The 20,192-nt window shown below is 37.1% G+C and overlaps 1 protein-coding gene across 1 annotated transcript; it reads right to left on the reverse strand.

Annotated features, from left to right (window-relative positions):
• Positions 1–19,178: 19,178 nt before the first annotated feature.
• On the reverse strand, positions 19,179–19,925 carry LOC137002121 (paraneoplastic antigen Ma1 homolog). The gene has a single exon (XM_067361631.1). It carries the CDS (start codon positions 19,923–19,925, stop codon positions 19,179–19,181), a length of 747 nt encoding a protein of 248 aa, XP_067217732.1.
• Positions 19,926–20,192: the final 267 nt, after the last annotated feature.

Below are 20,192 nucleotides of genomic sequence, written 5' to 3' on the forward strand. Positions count from 1 at the left end.
GTATTATGCGCAGTACGCTGTTGCAACATTAATGCAAAGACTGATAATTGTACAGTGTGGTGTTGGAAATCAATTATGTCTTAGTTTAATCATTTTAATCGATCAGGATTAGTTATAACATATGATTGAATGTGGGATGATGCCATATGAGATTACATGCTATATTTTTAAAACATATTAAACTCACGACAATATTATGTATCTCGATTTTATATCCCCCCATTAAAGTATATATTGGGAGTTTTTTTTTTTTATGAATAAATTATATAAATAATGTTCGTCGTACGTAATACGATCCGGGAAATTGCTGAATGAGTAGCTGCATAGCCTTTACTGTATGACAGCTCGTAATAAATCCACCTGCTGATAAATTCGAGCAACGGTTTTAGCGGCCGTACAAGCTACAAACCAGTAGAAAATAATTTCTTTGTAGATTATACAAAAGCGACTTGGAAAACAGACAAAACAGAAAAGGTAAGCGATATTTGAGAAAAGAGCATATCAATCTAATAGCCGTAGACGCATAGCGGAACTAACTTTATCCTGCGTCACGTGATTTTCCGATTCTTGTGAAAAAGGCCTATTTACAAATATCACTAAAAATATCATGATATCATGGATCATGTCAGTTATTATTGCTCCATCTGCCATTTTTCGCTGTTGTTCTTGCTGGCTTACCTTGTCTGTGCACAGATCCAGCCGTTAATACTGCCTTTCCTTGTCTAATGCGTCGAATGGGCTGGCATTATGCAAATATTGGGGTCATACATATTAATGATCCTGACTGTTACGTAACAGTCGGTGTTATGTTGAGATCCGAGTGTTTTCCGGAAGTCTTTTAAACAAATGAGATTTACACAAGAAGGAGGAAACAATGGGGTTTGAAACTCAATGTATGTCTTTTCCATGTAGGCCTACTGAACTCTTGTTATTCAACTATGCCGAGGAAAATTCTAATTCTGATTCTAGGGCACCTTTAATAACAAATGTTGTTTTATTCTTGGCTAAAATATACATACAGAGATAACCGGAGAAGCCAGCGCGAGCTGAGTGACGTTATCAAGTTCAAGCTGTTCCATTTGCAGAATCACCGGACTTGTGTCCTCCTGTCCACGGGAGTTCGTTCTCCAGAGTCGAACTTGCCAAGTCCTAACTACCAAGGACGCGAGTCTGAACTTAGTGAACTTGGTTTTGAGAAACGCCTAGTGTCAAAACTCTAGCCGCATAACATACAGATAAAATGTCACGCACTGTGCAAAGCAAATTGAAACCTACTAATTCACTGGCTTGTCATGTTGCTGAAATAATGTACTAGCAAACCTTATTTAGCATTACATATCGATAGAATAATTACTTGCATACTGTAACGTTAGTTACCGTTATATTATCTTACTAGCTATTTATTACTTATAGAAATAGTGGTAACACTTTACAATAACAGTACATGAATAACCATGAACTAACACCTGAGTTAATAGTTACTTCCACATGAACTCAAGATTAGTTAAGATATGAACTAATGAAGAGTGATCCTTAACTACGACAGGAGTCATAGGGATTCATGCATGAAAACAGAAGCCTTAACTATGTGTTAATACATGTTTGATAATTAATGCATTAATTAACATTTAGGGTAAACTAAATCAAACAGTCTCTATAAGAAGGAATAATACATATTTGGACTTTGAAATAAATAACAATTTATTATTGTCAGAATTTAAACTACTGACATCAGCAGCTTCATTATAAACATTACTGAAAGGCACAGGATTAGTTTGTAATTATTTTCACTGACCCTCCTTATCAAACATATAAAATACTAAATACACTATTTATCTTAAAAGGTCTTAATCTGTTTTGTGATATTCTTTCCTATCAAACTAAACTACTGTGACTTACATCAGTTCCTGAGGAATCGGTTCCCAAAAAAATAACCAAACAGGAAACATGAACTATAAGGTCAGGGAGCGTTTGCTGGGATCAGATTCAGAAGTTCTGATCTATGAAGTTACGATCTATGATTGATTAGACAGATCTATATGTAATGGCTAAATAATCATGTGCCATTGCAATTATTTGTCACAAAGCTGCAGATGGCAGATTATGATATTACAGTGTAAATTATGACAGTATTAAATCACGTTTAATTCAAATTCAGAGTACTTCTTGTTTACTCCTATGGAGGCTGATTTATTTAGTTTACCCCTAAATGTTAATTAATGCATTAATTATCAAACATGTATTAACGCGTAGTTAAGGCTGCTGTTTTCGTGCATGAATCCTTATGACTCCTGACGTAGTTAAGGATCACTCTTCATTAGTTCATATCTTAACTAATCATGAGTTCATGTTGAAGTAACTACACTGCAAAAAATGCTGTTCTTACTTAGAATTTTTGTCTTGTTTTTAGTCAAAATATCTTAAAGTTTTTAAATCAAGAAGCATTTTCTTGACAAGTACAAATTATTTTCTTGTTTTCAGGAGAAATAAATCAAAATTGAGTACTTTTTTCCTTAAAACAAGCTAAATAATCTGCCAATGGGGTAAGCAAAATAATCTTAGTCCAAACTGAAAACAAGATTATATAGCTTATTCTTGGTTTGAAATAAGATTATTTTGCTTACCCCATTGGCAGATTATTTTGCTTGTTTTAAGGAAAGACTTACTTAATTTTGACTTATTTTTCCTGAAAACAAGAAAATAATTTTTACTTGTCAAGAAAATGCATCTTGATTTAAGAACTTTAAGATATTTTGACTAGAAACAAGACACAAAATCTAAGTAAGAACAGCATTTTTTGCAGTGTATTAATTTAGGTATTAGTTCATGGTTATTCATGTACTGTTATTGTAAAGTGTTACCGAAATAGTGCATATACGTCATATAGTTACATTACATGTATTGCAAAATACGTTTGTTTTGAGGACCAAGTTTGTAGTCAAAGTATGGGCAGGCCATAGTCAATGTAAATCATTTTGTTGATGTTTCGTCCGTATCAGTGAATGTGCTATAACTGTTTATCCGCCGTCATCGGTGGTCCTGCTTGCTTACTAGCCTGCGCGTTCACAGCAGGCTCCGTTGTGAAGGGGGAGGAGCTGTGGAGGGAGGGCTGTAGCACAGCAGAGAGCAGGGGGGAGTGACCTGTGAGTTGTGCTTGTTCAAATTTTCAGGCTAAGTCAACGTCTTCTAAAAACTCCCTAATGCAGCTTTAAGGCCCTTTCACAAAAAAAAAAAAAAAAAAAAAAAAAGGAGTAAAATGAATAAACCAAAAGTGAAATGAATAAAGGCACAATCCGGTACTTCAAACGAAGTTCTTTTTTGTTCTTCGTTTATATGGAATTACATTTGACCCAAAAATAATGAACGTAACTTTTCAAAAAAACTAATAAAAATATAAATTGAAACTGAATAAAATGTCTTTGAAACTTAAAAAAATAAATCGCAGGCAAAATGTTTGACTTTGTTTTTAATACACTGCATGTTTTGATAACAGTTTATTTTCTTTCTTTCACTGATCTTTACTTACAAAAGCATTTCCAGAGTTTTAATTTATTCTTCGGAAGTTTTCGTTTACAATCCCAGAGTTTTCGTTCTTCTTTCTGGCACAAATCTCTCGTGGGGGCGGGGCCAGCAGTGGTGTGTTCTCATTGGCTACTGAGTTTTTGATTGACAGCTTCTTCTTGACCTGGAAGTGAAGACGTCAGCGTTGTGTTTACAATTACATGTGTGGAGGTGAGCGTCTGTAAACGGCTTCTTATTTCATTTAAAGATATGAGTTTTGTTTTTGAATTTTATCTGTATTTATCTGCGGCTTCTACTTTATCGACATAAACTTTTAGGAGCGTGAGAGATCAAACGCGAGAGAAAATGAATGTCTTGAGGTTTAATTGTTCATTAAAAGTTATAGTACTGAAGATATTGCATAATGGCTAGTGTTTTTGGAGAATATTTGATTATTTCTGATGATTCTTCTCTATTGTTGGGTCTGATTAGGTTGTGCTGTTACAATTAAGAGAATACTAGTATCATATACATGTATATATTCAGCCGTCAAGAAAGTCTCACTCCAACCAGGTAATCAAGGTTGGCAACCATGGCCATCACTCTAACCATTGTTAGCATATGCACATACACCATCACAATTAATGATCACTCAATTCTGAAGGATTCAAACAATATGAAAATAACAGTCGTGGCTTGCTGTAAGACGGTATAGACCTCAAAGGGCATTTCACTACTCCACACAAAGAATGATCTTGTTGCCATTTTTTATCATTCTTATAATTTTATTTAGTTATTTTATTTAGTTAACATTATCATCTAACATATAAAAGTAGATTGTTTCAATTGTGACTTACATAAAAAAAAACAGTTGAATAAATGTAAATGAAAATATGAATCAATTCAAATAAATTTAAATTCTTTATTGTCACTACAGCATACACACAGGTATCAAAGTGAAAGTGTTGGATGCAATTATGTTGTGAAAGGAACGACCAGAATCCACAAAACACTGCATATTCATGTAATGCACAGTATTCTCATGATATACAGTACATTACTATAAAAATGCACAAGCACCTATTATAGAATACATGTGTAAAAATCATAAAATTCATTTTATTACCATTTTTTTTAAATATAGTGAATAAACTGTATTAATGAATGGAATGAAATGTTCATGTTGTCTGAATACATTTTGGTTTGACTGTATGACTTTCATTCTCCACATAAGCACAAATATCTTTAAGAAAATAGTCCATTTCTGTGAGCCCATAAGGGGACTGTAACCCATACACGTATGATGGTTGGTGGGAAACGATTGTTAATAATTAAAACAGTTCAAATTATTAGTATTTTTCTCATCTATTGTTTCACTTCAGAAGACATTGATTCATCCACTGGGGTCGCATGGATTACTGTGTCTTTAGGACTAGAAGACATGTATTATTTTCCTAAAAATCCTAATTCATGTTTATCTGTAGAAAGAAAGTAATATGCATCATGGACGGCATGAGGGTGAGTAAAATATATGAGAATTTTTTTGGGGTGAACTATCACTTTAACATTCATATGTTGTTGGTATGCTAATCCAAGATCAGTATGGACTAATAAGAATAAAGTACAACCTCTTGTGTGTTTGTGAACTGTGTCTTGTTTTAATCTAGAACTCCAAAAAAAAAAATTAAATATTTGCATAATATCAGGTGTCTGAAGATCAAGATCCGTCAGTCAGTCAAAGGTGATGTGTCTGAACAAAGTAAGATTCTTGTCTGATGGGGACAGTGGATCTCTGGGGCTACCACTCCCTCCTCTGGGTCAGCATCAGAATTTTGTTAATGGAAAAGTTGCTCCACTCCCTGGAAAATAAGAAATCAGATGTATTATAATCTAACAATATAAACTGCTTTGAATTCACACATAAATATTTTAAGTCTGCATAATTTGTTATTTCAAACAAATTATATTTAATTTCAGCCATAATAACTTTCATGTATTAGGTTTTGCATTTGGCCATACAGTACTGTGCAAAAGTCTTAGCTTTGTTGTTTTAGCAATGTTTTAATGACCACCCATGTTTATTTTTTGGTCTTTATTACAATGCAAACAGAAAATACAGGAAATATGCACACAAAAAATTCAGAACAAAATTGATTCTATAAGCAAAAATCAGTATTTAACGTGACCTCCTAGACTTCCAGTTTTTTCAAAGGAGAAACTTCTGATCAGATTTTGAAAGTTTTCTTGGCCTTCTAGTAATTTCCCATTCCATTTAGGTTTGAGAGAACCAGGTTCTCACTATTACTCAAATGTAAGGAGAGGTCATGAAATACTTGCCACTTTCGCCTGTAGAAGTCTTTTTTTCTGTTTTTTTAATAATGCTTACAAATTTAAAGTTTTTCTTGGTCATATTCTAATAAGAAGTCTGAAAAAAATTATATGGCCACTACCATTGCTAAAATAACATCTAATGGTGTCCTAAGACTTTTGCACAGTACTTTATATATGTATTATTATTATTAAAGACTACCTTTTCCCCTTTAAATATGATCTAATCCAAGGCTGTATGTACAGTACATAACCAGATCCTGTAATGAACTGCGGTCAAGCCAGCCGCCACCCAGAAATGAGCGGTCAATCTAGCCGCCCCTATATTTCGCGGTCCGCGCATACACTTTTTTATACACGTATTACGGTAAGACTGTCTGTGAACCGATCTGAACGTGATTTCACATTCATTCATTTATTCAGTCAGTCAGTCAGTCAGTCAATAAAAATAACTAAAAAAAAAAATTTCACAGCTCAATTTCACCTGAATATGATAGTAAACCTCAAAGCCTGACATTGTATGCTGCTGAATTCCAAAATTAAAGCCCTCCAACACTCATACGCTGTTTTGTCCATACATTGTGAAACTGAATACATTTCACAGAACTATTTTACCTCGTGTGGAGAGGACACCTTATCACAGTGTTAACGGCACCGTTTCAGCAGGATATTCTGATGTTGGATTCCAAAATAAGAGCCCCCCCAAAACTCATGTTTGTGCTGTTTTGTTCATATTTTCAGAAATTCATAAAAAATAAAATCCTAGTTTCCACAGACTAATTTCACCTCAGCTGGAGAGGACACATTCTCACAGTGTCAACTGCACCGTTTCAAGGCATTCTGATGTTGCATTCCAAAATAAGAGCCCCTCAAATCTCATGTTTCTGCTGTTTTGCTCATATTTTCATATTTTCAGAAATTCATAAAAAATAAAATCCTAGTTTCCACAGACCAATTTCACCTCAGGTGGAGAGGACACATTCTCAGTGTCAACTGCACCGTTTCAAGGCATTCCGATGTTGCATTCCAAAATAAGAGCCCCTCAAACCTCATGTTTCTGCGGTTTTGCTCATATTTTCAGAAATTCATAAAAAATAAAATCCTAGTTTCCACAGAATAATTTCACCTCAGGTGGAGAGGACACCTTCTCACAGTGTCAACTGCACCGTTTCAAGACATTCTGCTGTTGCATTCCAAAATAAGAGCCCCTCAAATCTCATGTTTCTGCTGTTTTGCTCATATTTTCATATTTTCAGAAATTCATAAAAAATAAAATCCTAGTTTCCACAGACTAATTTCACCTCAGATGGACAGTTCACCTTGTCACAGTGTCAACTGCACCGTTTCAAGACATTCTGATGTTGCATTCCAAAATAAGAGCCCCCCAAACTTCATATCTATGCGCTGTTTTGACTATACGTTCAGAAAATCATAAAAATAAAAGTCCTAGTTTCCACAAAACAAATTTACCTAAGATGGAGAATACACCTTCTCATAGTGTCACCTACATCGTTTCAGGACATTCTGATCTTGTGTCCCAAAATAAAAGCCCCCCAAACTTCATATCTATGCGCTGTTTTGTCTATACATTCAGAAAATCATAAAAAGAAAAGTCCTAGTTTCCACAAACCAAATTCACCTCAGGTGGACAGTACACCTTGTCACGGTGTCAACTACACAGTTTCAGGACATTCTGATGTGGCAATCCAAAATAAGAGCCCCCCAAAACTCATGTTTCTGCTGTTTTGCTCATATTTTCAGAAATTCATAAAAAATAAAATCCTTTAGACAAAGTGTATATATGAGACTTTGGGGGGCTTCTATTTTGGAATACAACATCAGAATGTCCTGAAACAGTGTAGCTGAAACTGTGAGAAGGTGTACTCTCCAGCTGAGGTGAAATTGGTCTGTAAAAACTAAGACTTTTATTTTTATGATTTTCTGAACGTATAGTCAAAACAGCGCATAGATATGAAGTTTGGGGGGCTCTTATTTTGGAATGCAACATCAGAATGTCTTGAAACGGTGCAGTTGACACTGACAAGGTGAACTGTCCATCTGAGGTGAAATTGGTCTGTGGAAACTAGGATTTTATTTTTTATGAATTTCTGAAAATATGAGCAAAACAGCAGAAACATGAGATTTGGGGGGCTCTTATTTTGGAATCCAACATCAGAATGTCTCGAAACGGTGCAGTTGACACTGTGAGAATGTGTCCTCTCCACTTGAGGTGAAATTATTCTGTGGAAACTAGGACTTTATTTTTTATGAATTTCTGAAAATATGAGCAAAACAGCAGAAACATGAGTTTTGGGGGGCTCTTATTTTGGAATGCAACATCAGAATGTCCTGAAACTGTGTAGTTGACACCGTGACAAGGTGTACTGTCCACCTGAGGTGAATTTGGTTTGTGGAAACTAGGACTTTTATTTTTATGATTTTCTGAATGTATAGACAAAACAGCGCATAGATATGAAGTTTGGGGGGCTTTTATTTTGGAATGCAACATCAGAATGTCTTGAAACGGTGCAGTTGACACTATGAGAATGTGTCCTCTCCAGCTGAGGTGAAATTAGTCTGTGGAAACTAGGTTTTTATTTTTTATGAATTTCTGAAAATATAAGCAAAACAGCAGAAACATGAGTTTTGGGGGGCTCTTATTTTGGAATGCAACATCAGAATGTCTTGAAACGGTGCAGTTGACACTGTGAGAAGGTGTCCTCTCCAGCTGAGTTGAAATTGGTCTATGGAAACTAGGATTTAATTTTTTATGAATTTCTGAAAATATGAAAATATGAGCAAAACAGCAGAAACATGAGTTTTGAGGGGCTCTTAATTTGGAATGCAACATCAGAATGTTTTGAAACGGTGCAGTTGACACTGTGACAAGGTGAACTGTCCATCTGAGGTGAAATTAGTCTGTGGAAACTAGGATTTTATTTTTTATGAATTTCTGAATGTATAGACAAAACAGCGCATAGATATGAAGTTTGGGGGGCTTTTATTTTGGGACACAACATCAGAATGTCCTGAAACGATGTAGGTGACACTATGAGAAGGTGTATTCTCCATCTTAGGTGAAATTAGTCTGTGGAAACTAGGATTTTATTTTTTATGAATTTCTGAAAATATGAGCAAAACTGCAGAAACATGAGTTTTGGGGGGCTCTTATTTTGGAATGCCACATCAGAATGTCCTGAAACGGTGCAGTTGACACTGTGAGAATGTGTCCTCTCCAGCTGAGGTGAAATTAGTCTGTGGAAACTAGGATTTTATTTTTTATGAATTTCTGAAAATATGAACAAAACAGCACAAACATGAGTTTTGGGGGGGGGGGGGGGGCTCTTATTTTGGAATCCAACATCAGAATATCCTGCTGAAACGATGCCGTTAACACTGTGATAAGAGCTGTGTCCGAAACCACTCACTCGTTCACTCATTCACTAATCCCTATATAGTGTATGGCTTTTGAGTGCACTATATCTGTATGGAGTGAACGAAATGAAGTGAGTGAATTCGGACGCTGACGTATACACTGTGCGTCGGAGATATCTGTCTCAGAAACGGCTCGACACACGATAAAACTATTTTATCCTACATGTTATTTAAATTATAAAACAATGTTAATAACAATAACAATCATAATGACTTTATTTTGTAATCATACATGCCTCTGTGCCAGCTTTGTAGTTTAATCGATGTATATTTTTTTTGTCATGCTTAATGTGTTCATAATCATTTAATACTATAAAATACTGCAAACAAAAATAAACACATTAACAAGTGTATATAATTTCATGTTTTTATGCTTTTTAATAAAGTTGTTGGAAACGCTCACGCTCACAGATGACGTGGTCTTTGAGCGCCCTCAGGCGACCGTTATAATTTGAATACGCTATGATTAACGAATTTTTTTAAATCATCCACTAAATAATCATCTTTTAAAGTTTAATGTGTTAACAGTGCCACAAATTATTAAAACACATTGCTGTTAGTAAAAACACATTAAATTGATTTAATGCCTACATAATATTTTAATAATAAAAATAATATTTTTATTAATATAATTTCTTTTTTTTTTTTAAATTCATCTATATAATAATGTCCCCCTACATTTTAGTAGGTTTTATTCAAGTAGTGATAAAAAATAAAAAAGGTTAAAAAAATTGGATTTTGGGAAATAGTGCTTCAGCAAGTGTACATCGAATGTACACTCGAAATCAGAGAGAATTGTGGGTATAAAGTAGTGAACGAATGTAGGGAATGAAGTCGTTCACTCAGAATTCGGACACCACTACAAAATGGCCGACACCCGATATAGTGGACTATATAGTGGATAGGGAGCGGTTTCAGACACAGCTAAGGTGTCCTCTCCACACGAGGTAATAGTTCTGTGAAATGTATTCAGTTTCACAATGTATGGACAAAACAGCGTATGAGTGTTGGAGGGCTTTAATTTTGGAATTCAGCAGCATACAATGTCAGGCTTTGAGGTTTACTATCATTTTCAGGTGAAATTGAGCTTCGAAATATTTTTTTTTTTAGTTATTTTTATTGACTGACTGACTGAATAAATGAATGAAAATCACGTTCAGATCGGTTGACAGACAGTCTTACCGTAATACCAAGTGTATGCGCGGACCGCGAAATATAGGGGCGGCTAGATTGACCGCTCATTTCTGGGTGGCGGCTAGCTTGACCGCAGTTGTAATGACTGGGTTAAATCAAGACAACACTGCTGTATAAAGTGGGCTCTAAATAAGCTCTAAAATACCTCTCCATCTGAAAAAGCAAGTAATGTTACTTATATTGATTTTGTAAACGTAAAAAATACTGACTTACCGCGAGTATCCAGATAACGACGATGATTATATCATTCGTCTGTGCTAGGCCTAAGAAATCATCTCACCATAGTAGCAGCAGATACAGATAAAATAATAAAAACGCCTATCTTAACATCACTAAAATGAAATAAGAAGCCGCTTACAGACGCTCACCTCCACACATGTAATTGTAAACACATCGCTGACGTCTTCACTTCCAGGTCAAGTAGAAGCTGTCAATCAAAAACTCAGTAGCCAACGAGAACACACCACTGCTGACCCCGCCCCCGCGAGAGATTTGTGCCAGAAAGACGAACGAAAACTCTGGGATTGTAAACGAAAACTTCAGAAGCATAAATGAAAACTTTGGAAATGCTTTTATAAGTAAAGATCAGTGAAAGAAAGAAAATAAACTGTTAGCAAAACATGCAGTGTATTAAAAACAAAGTCAAACATTTTGCCTGCGATTTATTTTTTTAAGTTTCAAAGACATTTTATTTAGTTTCAATTTATATTTTTATTAGTTTTTTTTTTTTTTTTTTTTTTTTTTGTTGAAAAGTTACGTTCATTATTTTTGGATCAAATGTAATTCGTTTAGGGGTAAAACGAAGTTCAAAATGCGTGACCAGTAATCGAGCACTGACGCCGCCCAGAGCTGAGAGCGACGGTTATATGAATATGTATATGTGCCACTTTCTTCTCAGTGTAGCGTATCAGTGAACTTATGGGGGAAGGCTAACCTGAGTTATTTTATGATCTAATATTCACTTAAATGTCAATTATTAGAATAAGGGCAAAGGATTAACCCTAAAAATGGCAAGACCATAAAGAGACATCAGAAAATTATTTTATTGCTAGTTTACATCTTATTGGGACACAAATAATACAACTTAATCATTTTTTTCAAAATATGACTTTTAATTTAGATTTTAATGTTTGTATCCCACAGGATACGTTGCCAAGGGGTATAAATCAGCTGAAAACAGATTTCTTGTTTGGCAATGCCTTTTACAACATTTTAAACTATTTCAAAATATTTTATTCTCTAATAACTTATAATAAACATTCTTTGTAACATATTCGGATGAAAAATAAGTCATAAACAATATTTATGAATAAGTGATAAACAATATTTCCAAATACATTTATATTGAAAACTCATTTAGGTTAATGCAAGAAAGATAAATTTCATACTAGCCCATAAAAGGGCAAAGAGAAATCAGAAAAAAAATAATTTATTGCTATTTTCCATCTAATTAGGTCATAAATAACACATTTTCATGATTTCTTTAAAAAAAAAAAAGACTTTTATTTGTTTATTTTAATATTCGTATTTCCAGGTTACGTCACCCCTTTGGCAGTATAAATTAATTGAAAAAATAATGCTTATTTGGCAATGCAAATTTTAAAACATTTATTTTCTAATAACAAAAACATTCTTCTTAAAATTCTGTTGAACAATAAGTATAATGCCTATTTATTAATATATTTATCTACTGTATCATATTTAATGCGCAAAATTCTTGGGCAAATAAATTATCAATATGAACAAAATTTTGCTGAAAACCCTGTCATACACAGTCTCCTTCATGCCTTCTGTACTCTGATTGATAGTTCATATAAAGTAAATGTTAGACAAAAATTTACTGTACTGAAGCAATTTGATTATTCATATTCATAAACCATTTTTTAATGTTAAAAATTACTATTTAAAATACTAATAAACTACTTTTTACATTGTTACATGTTAATGTAAATGCCAAATATGACACAACAGGCTTTTGGGGAACATTTATTTGTCCATCTCCCAATTATCATTGATTTGCAAAAAATTGCATATAGGCCTATTAGCTATAAAAGCATGATGTATAAATGTGATGCTCAACAACAACGCAACAACAAAAAATATGCACATATATTTATACACAAGTTTGTATTTTTTTTTTTTTTGTATGATACACACACACACACACACACACACACACCTGGATCGCTATCTTTGTGGGCACTCTCCATAGGGGTAGACATAATGATTTTTATACTGTGCAAACTGTATATTCATCCTCTCACACCGGGATAGATAGAATATGCAAATCAATGATAATTGAGAGATGGACAAACAAATGTTCCCCAAAAGCCTGTTGTGTCATATTTGATATTTACATTAATGTGAAAACAATGTAAAAATATATATTTTTATTTTTAACATAAAAAAGAGGCATGAAAAATAAAGTATAAGCCATGTTGCTTCATTCCAGAAAATGTTTATCTTACATTTACTTTATAAAAAATATTATCGATTTATGAGTAAAAAAGAGGTTACTTGAAAAAAATTATGAACTACCAATCAGAGGACAGAAGGCATGAAGTAGAATGTGTATGACAGGTTTTTCAGCAAAGTTTTGGCGATATTGATCAATTATAGACCCTAGAAATTTGCATATGAATTATGATAAAGTAGGCTAATATATCTTCACAAATAGGCCTTATTCTTATTGTTCAACAGAATTTTACAAAGAATGTTTGCTTTAAGTTATGAGAGAATAAATGTTTTTAAAATCTGGCTATAATGTTGCAAACAAGCATTATGTTTTCAGCTGATTTATACCCCTAAACGGCAACGTACCCTCTGGGATACAAACATTTACAGGCAGATTATGAAAAATGTATAAATTAAATTCATAAAATTTCAACATAAACGTAATAAGCTAACGCTCAACAACAACTTTTTAAACATGTAAGTCCCCCCCAAATATTATAAATATGTGAAATATGTAAACTTTTATCAGAAGGTGAGTAGATTTCCCACTACAGGGGGTCATGCTGTTTTTAAATACTGTCTGTAAAGTAAACAAAAAATTTATGAACAAAGTCAATATATCTAAATATTCACAACTCGCTCCACAGCCTCTCAAATGTTAGTATCCCACAGGATACGTTGCCAGTTTTAGGGTTAAACAGGTTGCTGGTATTTCTGAATAAACCCACAGTAGTAAATGGAAATGAAATAATAATTGCAACAACAATTAAACAAATGGCAAGCCTTTTACTGAATATAACATAAAATAATAAACACAAGAATATGATTTGGTAAACAATCAAAAGATGATTGGCAGTGGCAGTTAACTCCTACTTAAACTAACAGCTGGCAAAAATCCAATAGTCAAATAATTAAACACTGAAAATACCAGAGTCCTTGTTGCAAGCCTGAGTTGAAGCTTGGGTTCGTTGTAGCCGAAAACTCGTGGCTACTTCCCTCCGTGGAGCAAAATAAACAAAATGAATGAGCTCACAACTCGTGTGTTGCGCAACATCAGCATCCCCACCGATCGCACGCGCTGTCACAGTCCCGATGCAGTTTTCTTGATGTAGACGAATGTCCCAGACTGTAGCTCCGGTCCGTTTAGTCAACGAACAAGCAGTCCCTCGTCACACGCAGCACACGCGGTAGCAGTCGGCGGCCAGTGCCTAAATTCCAAACTGTCCCTTACCAACTGAATTGAGCCTTTCGTCAAAGCACCGCTCAGTGTGGAGATATAATCCGATGATTCATTAGGATTAGTCACCCTAAACTATCAGATGTTACCCAAAAAATATGTTATTCGCATATCACTGTCTCTATCCGTCGTGCTCTCCGTGCACCGTTCGCCTCCTCCGCCTGACGACATCCTCCTCCCTTTTCGCACATGCGCAACACAACCACGCAACAACTCCACAAAATATTCACGTTACATATAATAGAATATACAGAATATACACGTTACATACAAGTAACAATAATAATCTACATTTCTTTGTACAGAACTGGAACAATGTACAATATGAAAAAAAAGAAGAAAATAAATAAATAAAAATGAACAAATCACTGACCTAAGTATGACCCACTATACTACTCGAATTCTCCCCGGGTTACACCCTCCCCCTCTTAAATAGCCCGGATGTCCTCATTCGGATTCATTTAGAAGTATAGTAAAGGATGCACCTTATTCGGTTTTGCCAATTTTAATGACCAGGCCTCTATGAATAATAGTTAGTGGTTCATCTCTAGATTTACCTGGTTCATCATAAGTAAGCTTCTGCACTGGTTTTATCAGTCTCTTAGATCGAATATAAGGTTCTCTTGACAGTTTACGGACTGGCTCAGTAGTTAATGCTGGGTCTTTATCCGCCACTCCTGTTACTTCAGGTTCTTCACACTGACTCTCACAACTGCTTTGAACAAAACATTCCTCCTGTCCTGAAGCCTCATTAGCAGATAACTTTATTTCAGAAGAATCTTGTTCATTTGGTGTGACCACCTTCTCTCTGTTCATCACAGATCTAATTTGATCAATTCCTTTGCGAATCACTTCTTTACGATGAGCTTCATTTCTTTCGGGAATTAAATAATCAGAGCCTGAAGAAAAATCAGAGAAATACGTCAACTCTGGCCCCCTTTTCTCACTTTCTAGAGACATTTTCTCTCTCTTTTGGCGAACAGCAGACCGAGTTACAGGTCTCACAGGAAAATCAGGTTCAACATCAGTTGTAGGGACCCTGACCAGATCTCCAATAGACAGGAGATGATCTCGGTGGATGTTCTTAATCCCACCTTTTCTATCCTCACGTTTGATTCTGTACACTGGCACATGAGACAACCTCTCCACCACAATATAGGGATCAGGAGCCCACTTACTTTCTAGCTTATGTTTTCCCCTTAGTCCCAAGTTCCTTAACAGCACCCTATCACCCACTTCAAGTGCCTGAAAGGAAACTCGTCGGTCATACAATTTCTTGTTTCTTTGATGTCTCTTGTTTGCCACTTCCGCCGCAAGCCGATACGCATCTCTCAAATTTTCTCTCAACTTTTCCAAATAGCGAGAGTGATTAACCTCATCTGCATCAGGCAGTACCCCAAAACACGTCAACTGGATGTTTTGCCTCCCTGCCGAACATTAAATAATAAGGCGAATACCCCGTGGCATCACATTTAGTGCTATTGTAGGCATGCACTAAATGAACAACATAATCACTCCAGCTACGTTTTTTCTCTTGACTGAGCGTCCCAAGCATGGTGAGTAAGGTTCTATTAAACCTTTCGGGTTGTGGGTCACCTTGGGGGTGATAGGGTGTAGTCCTAGACTTACGGATTCCCATCGAATTACGGATTCCCATCGAATTCAGCAACTCCTGAATTAAACGACTTTCAAAGTCTCTACCCTGATCAGAATGGACCCTGGCAGGTAATCCATAATGAACAAAATATTTGTCAACAAGAATTCTCGTGACCTCATGAGCTTTCTGGCTTTTGGTAGGGAAAGCCTGAGAGTATCTTGTAAAATGGTCTGTGACAATTAAAACATTGCTGAACCCCTTTGAGTCAGGCTCCATCGAGAGAAAGTCCATGCACACCAGGTCCATGGGGCCATTGCTAATTATCTGGTGTAATGGAGCAGCTTTCTTCGGCAGAGACTTATGGAGGACGCATTTTCCACAGTTCTTTATATATTCTTTGACTTCTTCTGACATTTTTGGCCAAAAGAATCTATTCCTGATCATCTCCAGAGTTCTGTCTACCCCTAGGTGTCCGAAATCATTGTGCACTGCTTCAAGCACCATGCTATGAAATTTACTGGGAAGAACCAACTGAAAGTCATTCTCACCGGACGATCTCTGTCTCATACGGTAGAGTATGCCATCTTTCAATGTCAGCTTGCTCATCTCACGTTTCATGATAGACAACTTTCCATTAGATTTAAGGCCTCCAGGCCACTTCCCTTGTTTCACTGCTTGAATAGTTGGTCCTACTATTTCATCATCAGCTTGTGCTTTTTTAATGTCGGGTTTAGACAATCGTTCAAGGGGCGTCAATTCCAGACGAGTTGGGAATGCATAAAGATCGGGGATGCTATCTGGGGATGCTCCCAACAAATCTACATACCGAGGAGAACTAAAACCTGAACCCACATCAACTCTCTGACAAGCAGATTTCACCCCTGACTCAGGTATAGTAACCCATTCGGATTCGTGTTCTTCGTCGGGCATACATCTAGACAGAAGGTCTGCATCTACGTTGCATCTGCCAGGGCGATACTGTATATCAAAATCGTAAGCAGACAACGCAGCAAGCCATCGGTGACCAGCAGCACTGAGTTTGGCGGTTGATAAGACATAGGTAAGGGGGTTGTTATCTGTACGAACGGTAAACTTTGCCCCATAAAGGTATTCATGAAACTTATTAACAACCACCAATTTTAGAGACAAAAACTCTAACTGGTGGATTGGGTAATTTTTCTCTGATGGCTTGAGTTTTCTGCTGGCAAATGCAACCGGCCTCATACATTCAGGACACTCCTGATATAAGACTGCACCAAGTCCCCTCTGACTTGCATCAACATGTAAGGTGTATGGCTTAAGGTGTATGGAGTTTGCGTGAGGTAATCAATAATTTGACGAAAGGCATCTGTACAAGACTGATCCCATCTCTCGCCAAAGGGCTCAGAATCTTTGCGATACAATTTAGGTTCGGTCTTGGGACACTTCCTAGTCTTGTGTGTCGGTGCATATCCTTTAGTGAGGTCGGGCAAGGGCCTCACTATTGCAGAATAATTAGCGATAAACCGACGGTAATAGCCACAAAAGCCTAGGAATGACTGCAACGCTTTCAAATTAGTAGGCATAGGCCATTTTGTAACCGCCTCAATCTTGGACGGTTCTGGAGAAACACCATCGGCCGACACGATATGCCCCAAATACTTCACCTGTGTCCGACATATCTGACACTTATCTGGTGAGAGCTTCAACCCTACCTCTCCAAGACGATCAAGCACTCTAAGCAATCGCTCTTCATGTTCCTCAAGCGATCGGCCAAAGACAATTAAGTCGTCGAGGTAAACTAGTACTTGCAGCAAGTTAATATCGCCGACAGCTCTCTCCATTACTCGTTGAAAAGTTGCCGGGGCTCCAGTTACCCCCTGTGGCATCCTCTCAAACTGGAAGAACCCAACTGGACAGATAAAGGCAGTCTTTTCTTTGTCTTCATCTGCCATGGCGATTTGATAATAGCCGCTCCTGAGATCGAGCACCGAAAACCACCTGCTACCTGACAGGACGAGGATCAGACAGACGGATATGGTGTTCAAAACCCTTTGCTAACTTATCAACCTTTTGGTTCAGCTCAAGTTTGCACACCACTTCTGCTTCTCTCTTAGGATCTATAATCAGTGAATCAGATCCTTTCCAAACTACACACCCGACATCCTGTTCATCATTTACCTCAGCAGGTTCATAATCGACTGAGGGGGCATAATCCTTGTGATTACCAACTTTAATGCCTAATGTCTGTGCAAGATTAACACCTCTCTCCTGACATTGCTGCACTAAGCGCCTGACGTGACTAGCATTCGTCCCCAAAATAATTGGAGGCTGGTCTCCACTCTTGACACTTGGACAAATCAAAGCAAGGACAGTCACAGTTTGGCTACTGCCTACCACTTCCTCCGGGTATTCCAGGTCTATTACCACATAACCCCTATAAGGGTAACTGACATCTGACTCACTCAAACCCCATAAGGCTAGACCTGACACCGGTTGTATCGGGACATCTGATAAGTTTTCCTGATACCACTGTTCAAAAATAATGGTCACCTGGGAACCACTATCAAGCAATGCTTTGCAGGGGTGTCCATTAACCTTCAATGGAATCAAGCTAGGGGGACCCACTAACCCTTCTGGAATAACAGCAGAATTCTCAGCTTTTACCACACTCCTCTTCACAGAGCAGTCAACTTTTGCGTTAGCAGCACTACCTATCTGCTGCTGATTCCTGCTGATTTTCAAAGAGTGAATCAGTCTTGTAATCACTTTGTTCAGGTTCTCTGGGTTTGGACACCTAGTGGCAAAATGCCCATTTTCCCCACAGCTATAGCAAAACTGTTCCTCTGGGGTTTTTTGAGGTTGTCGTTTCTTAGATGACATTTCCACCTTTGAAACTGCAACATCAGCTTCGGTCTCTCCGTTACTAACTTTCTGTTGTAACCTGTTCACCTGTTTCTTTAAGGCTATCAGTTCAGCATCCAGAGGATTTTGACAAGGTGTGTTTGTTACCGGCTTATTTTTGACACAATCCTGTGCTACCGGTGTGGGTTTTCTTACCACAGAGGCAACCATAGTCTTAAGCTCTTTTACCTCAGCCTTTAGACTCCGAATCTCAGCTTGTTTCACATCCACTTCCTGTTTAGCTTGAACACACTGTACAGCAGGATTAACCTTTTTCCTTGAAGCCTCATATTCCTCCTCAGACCTTATCTCCTTCAACAATTGGAGGAAAGTAGGTGGTTTATCTCTTCTCTCTCTTAAGCGAAGATTAACCAGCATAAGGTCAGAAGCAGTTGCTCCTCTCAGCACCTGTTCTAGCCTGGCTCTATCCATGTAGGTAACAGAAATACCTCCTTGCTGCACCACTTTAACTAATGACTGTTCCAGCCGCCTCAGAAACTCAGACAATTTCTCAGTTGGGTGTTGTCGTAACATACGAAACGCAAAATATCAGTCTTCGCCAGACTCTGCAGTCCCAAAAGCATTTTCAAGGGCTTCTAAGCACTTTGCAGCACTTATATCAGAATCAGTGACTCTTGCAGACTTGACTATTTCGAGAGCTGGCCCTTTAAAACTCTCCATTAGTCTGCGTCTTTTCTCTTTATCTGTATATTCACTTTCTTCAATCATTAACTGAGCTTGCTCTAGCCAGTTATCAAATTGTTCTTCTCCACATGGAGTTGGCAACACACCAGAAAAGAGACGAAGACGACAATAGCTCCCCATATCAAGTGGCTTTGCAGTCTTTTCCAACAAATGACCTACTATCTGCAGGACGTCCGTAGTGCTGGTAGTCGGTTCAGAACACAGAAAGAAGTCACGAAGATCTGTCTTTCCTTCTGCTTGTAACAAACTCAACAATTTGCGACTGAACTCATCAGCAGGTTCAGGAGTTTCACCGATTATAACAACAGGCCAAGCTTCCCCACCACTGATGGGCGATATCTCATGTGGGACATTTTCAGCTTTAAACTGTTCTTTACACTCACACAAAGCCATTATCCTGTTATGTTTAACACTAAATGTCCTTCCTCGTACACGAACATGGCCAAGACATTTCACTGTATGTAGTGTATCCTCAATCTGAGCGATTTCAACATCCTCAGGCACTAGAACCATAAGTGAGTGAGCTTCATCTAGACCCTCACCACGACACCATACTTTAAGCTCAGTTACTAGCTCTAATCTGTCTGCCATTTTACTGTTGCTATAGCCACACGCAACACTTGAAACAGCTGACCAGAAGCCCTTATCCCAGCGGTGCCTCCATTTTCTGTAGCGCCCCCGTATCAGTGAACTTATGGGGGAAGGCTAACCTGAGTTCTTTTATTCACTTAAAGGAATACTCCACTTTTTTTGAAAATAGGCTCATTTTCCAACTCCCCTAGAGTTAAACAGTTGAGATTTACCGTTTTCGAATCCATTCAGCCGATCTCCGGTTCTGGCGGTACCACTTTTAGCATA

This window comes from Chanodichthys erythropterus, chromosome 15, assembly GCF_024489055.1.
Source record: "Chanodichthys erythropterus isolate Z2021 chromosome 15, ASM2448905v1, whole genome shotgun sequence".
Classification (NCBI taxonomy): domain Eukaryota; kingdom Metazoa; phylum Chordata; class Actinopteri; order Cypriniformes; family Xenocyprididae; genus Chanodichthys; species Chanodichthys erythropterus.

Bases quoted from the DNA above. Each gene is read 5' to 3' on its own strand.
- LOC137002121 (XM_067361631.1), bottom strand. From the start codon at position 19,925: ATGGCAGACAGATTAGAGCTAGTAACTGAGCTTAAAGTATGGTGTCGT.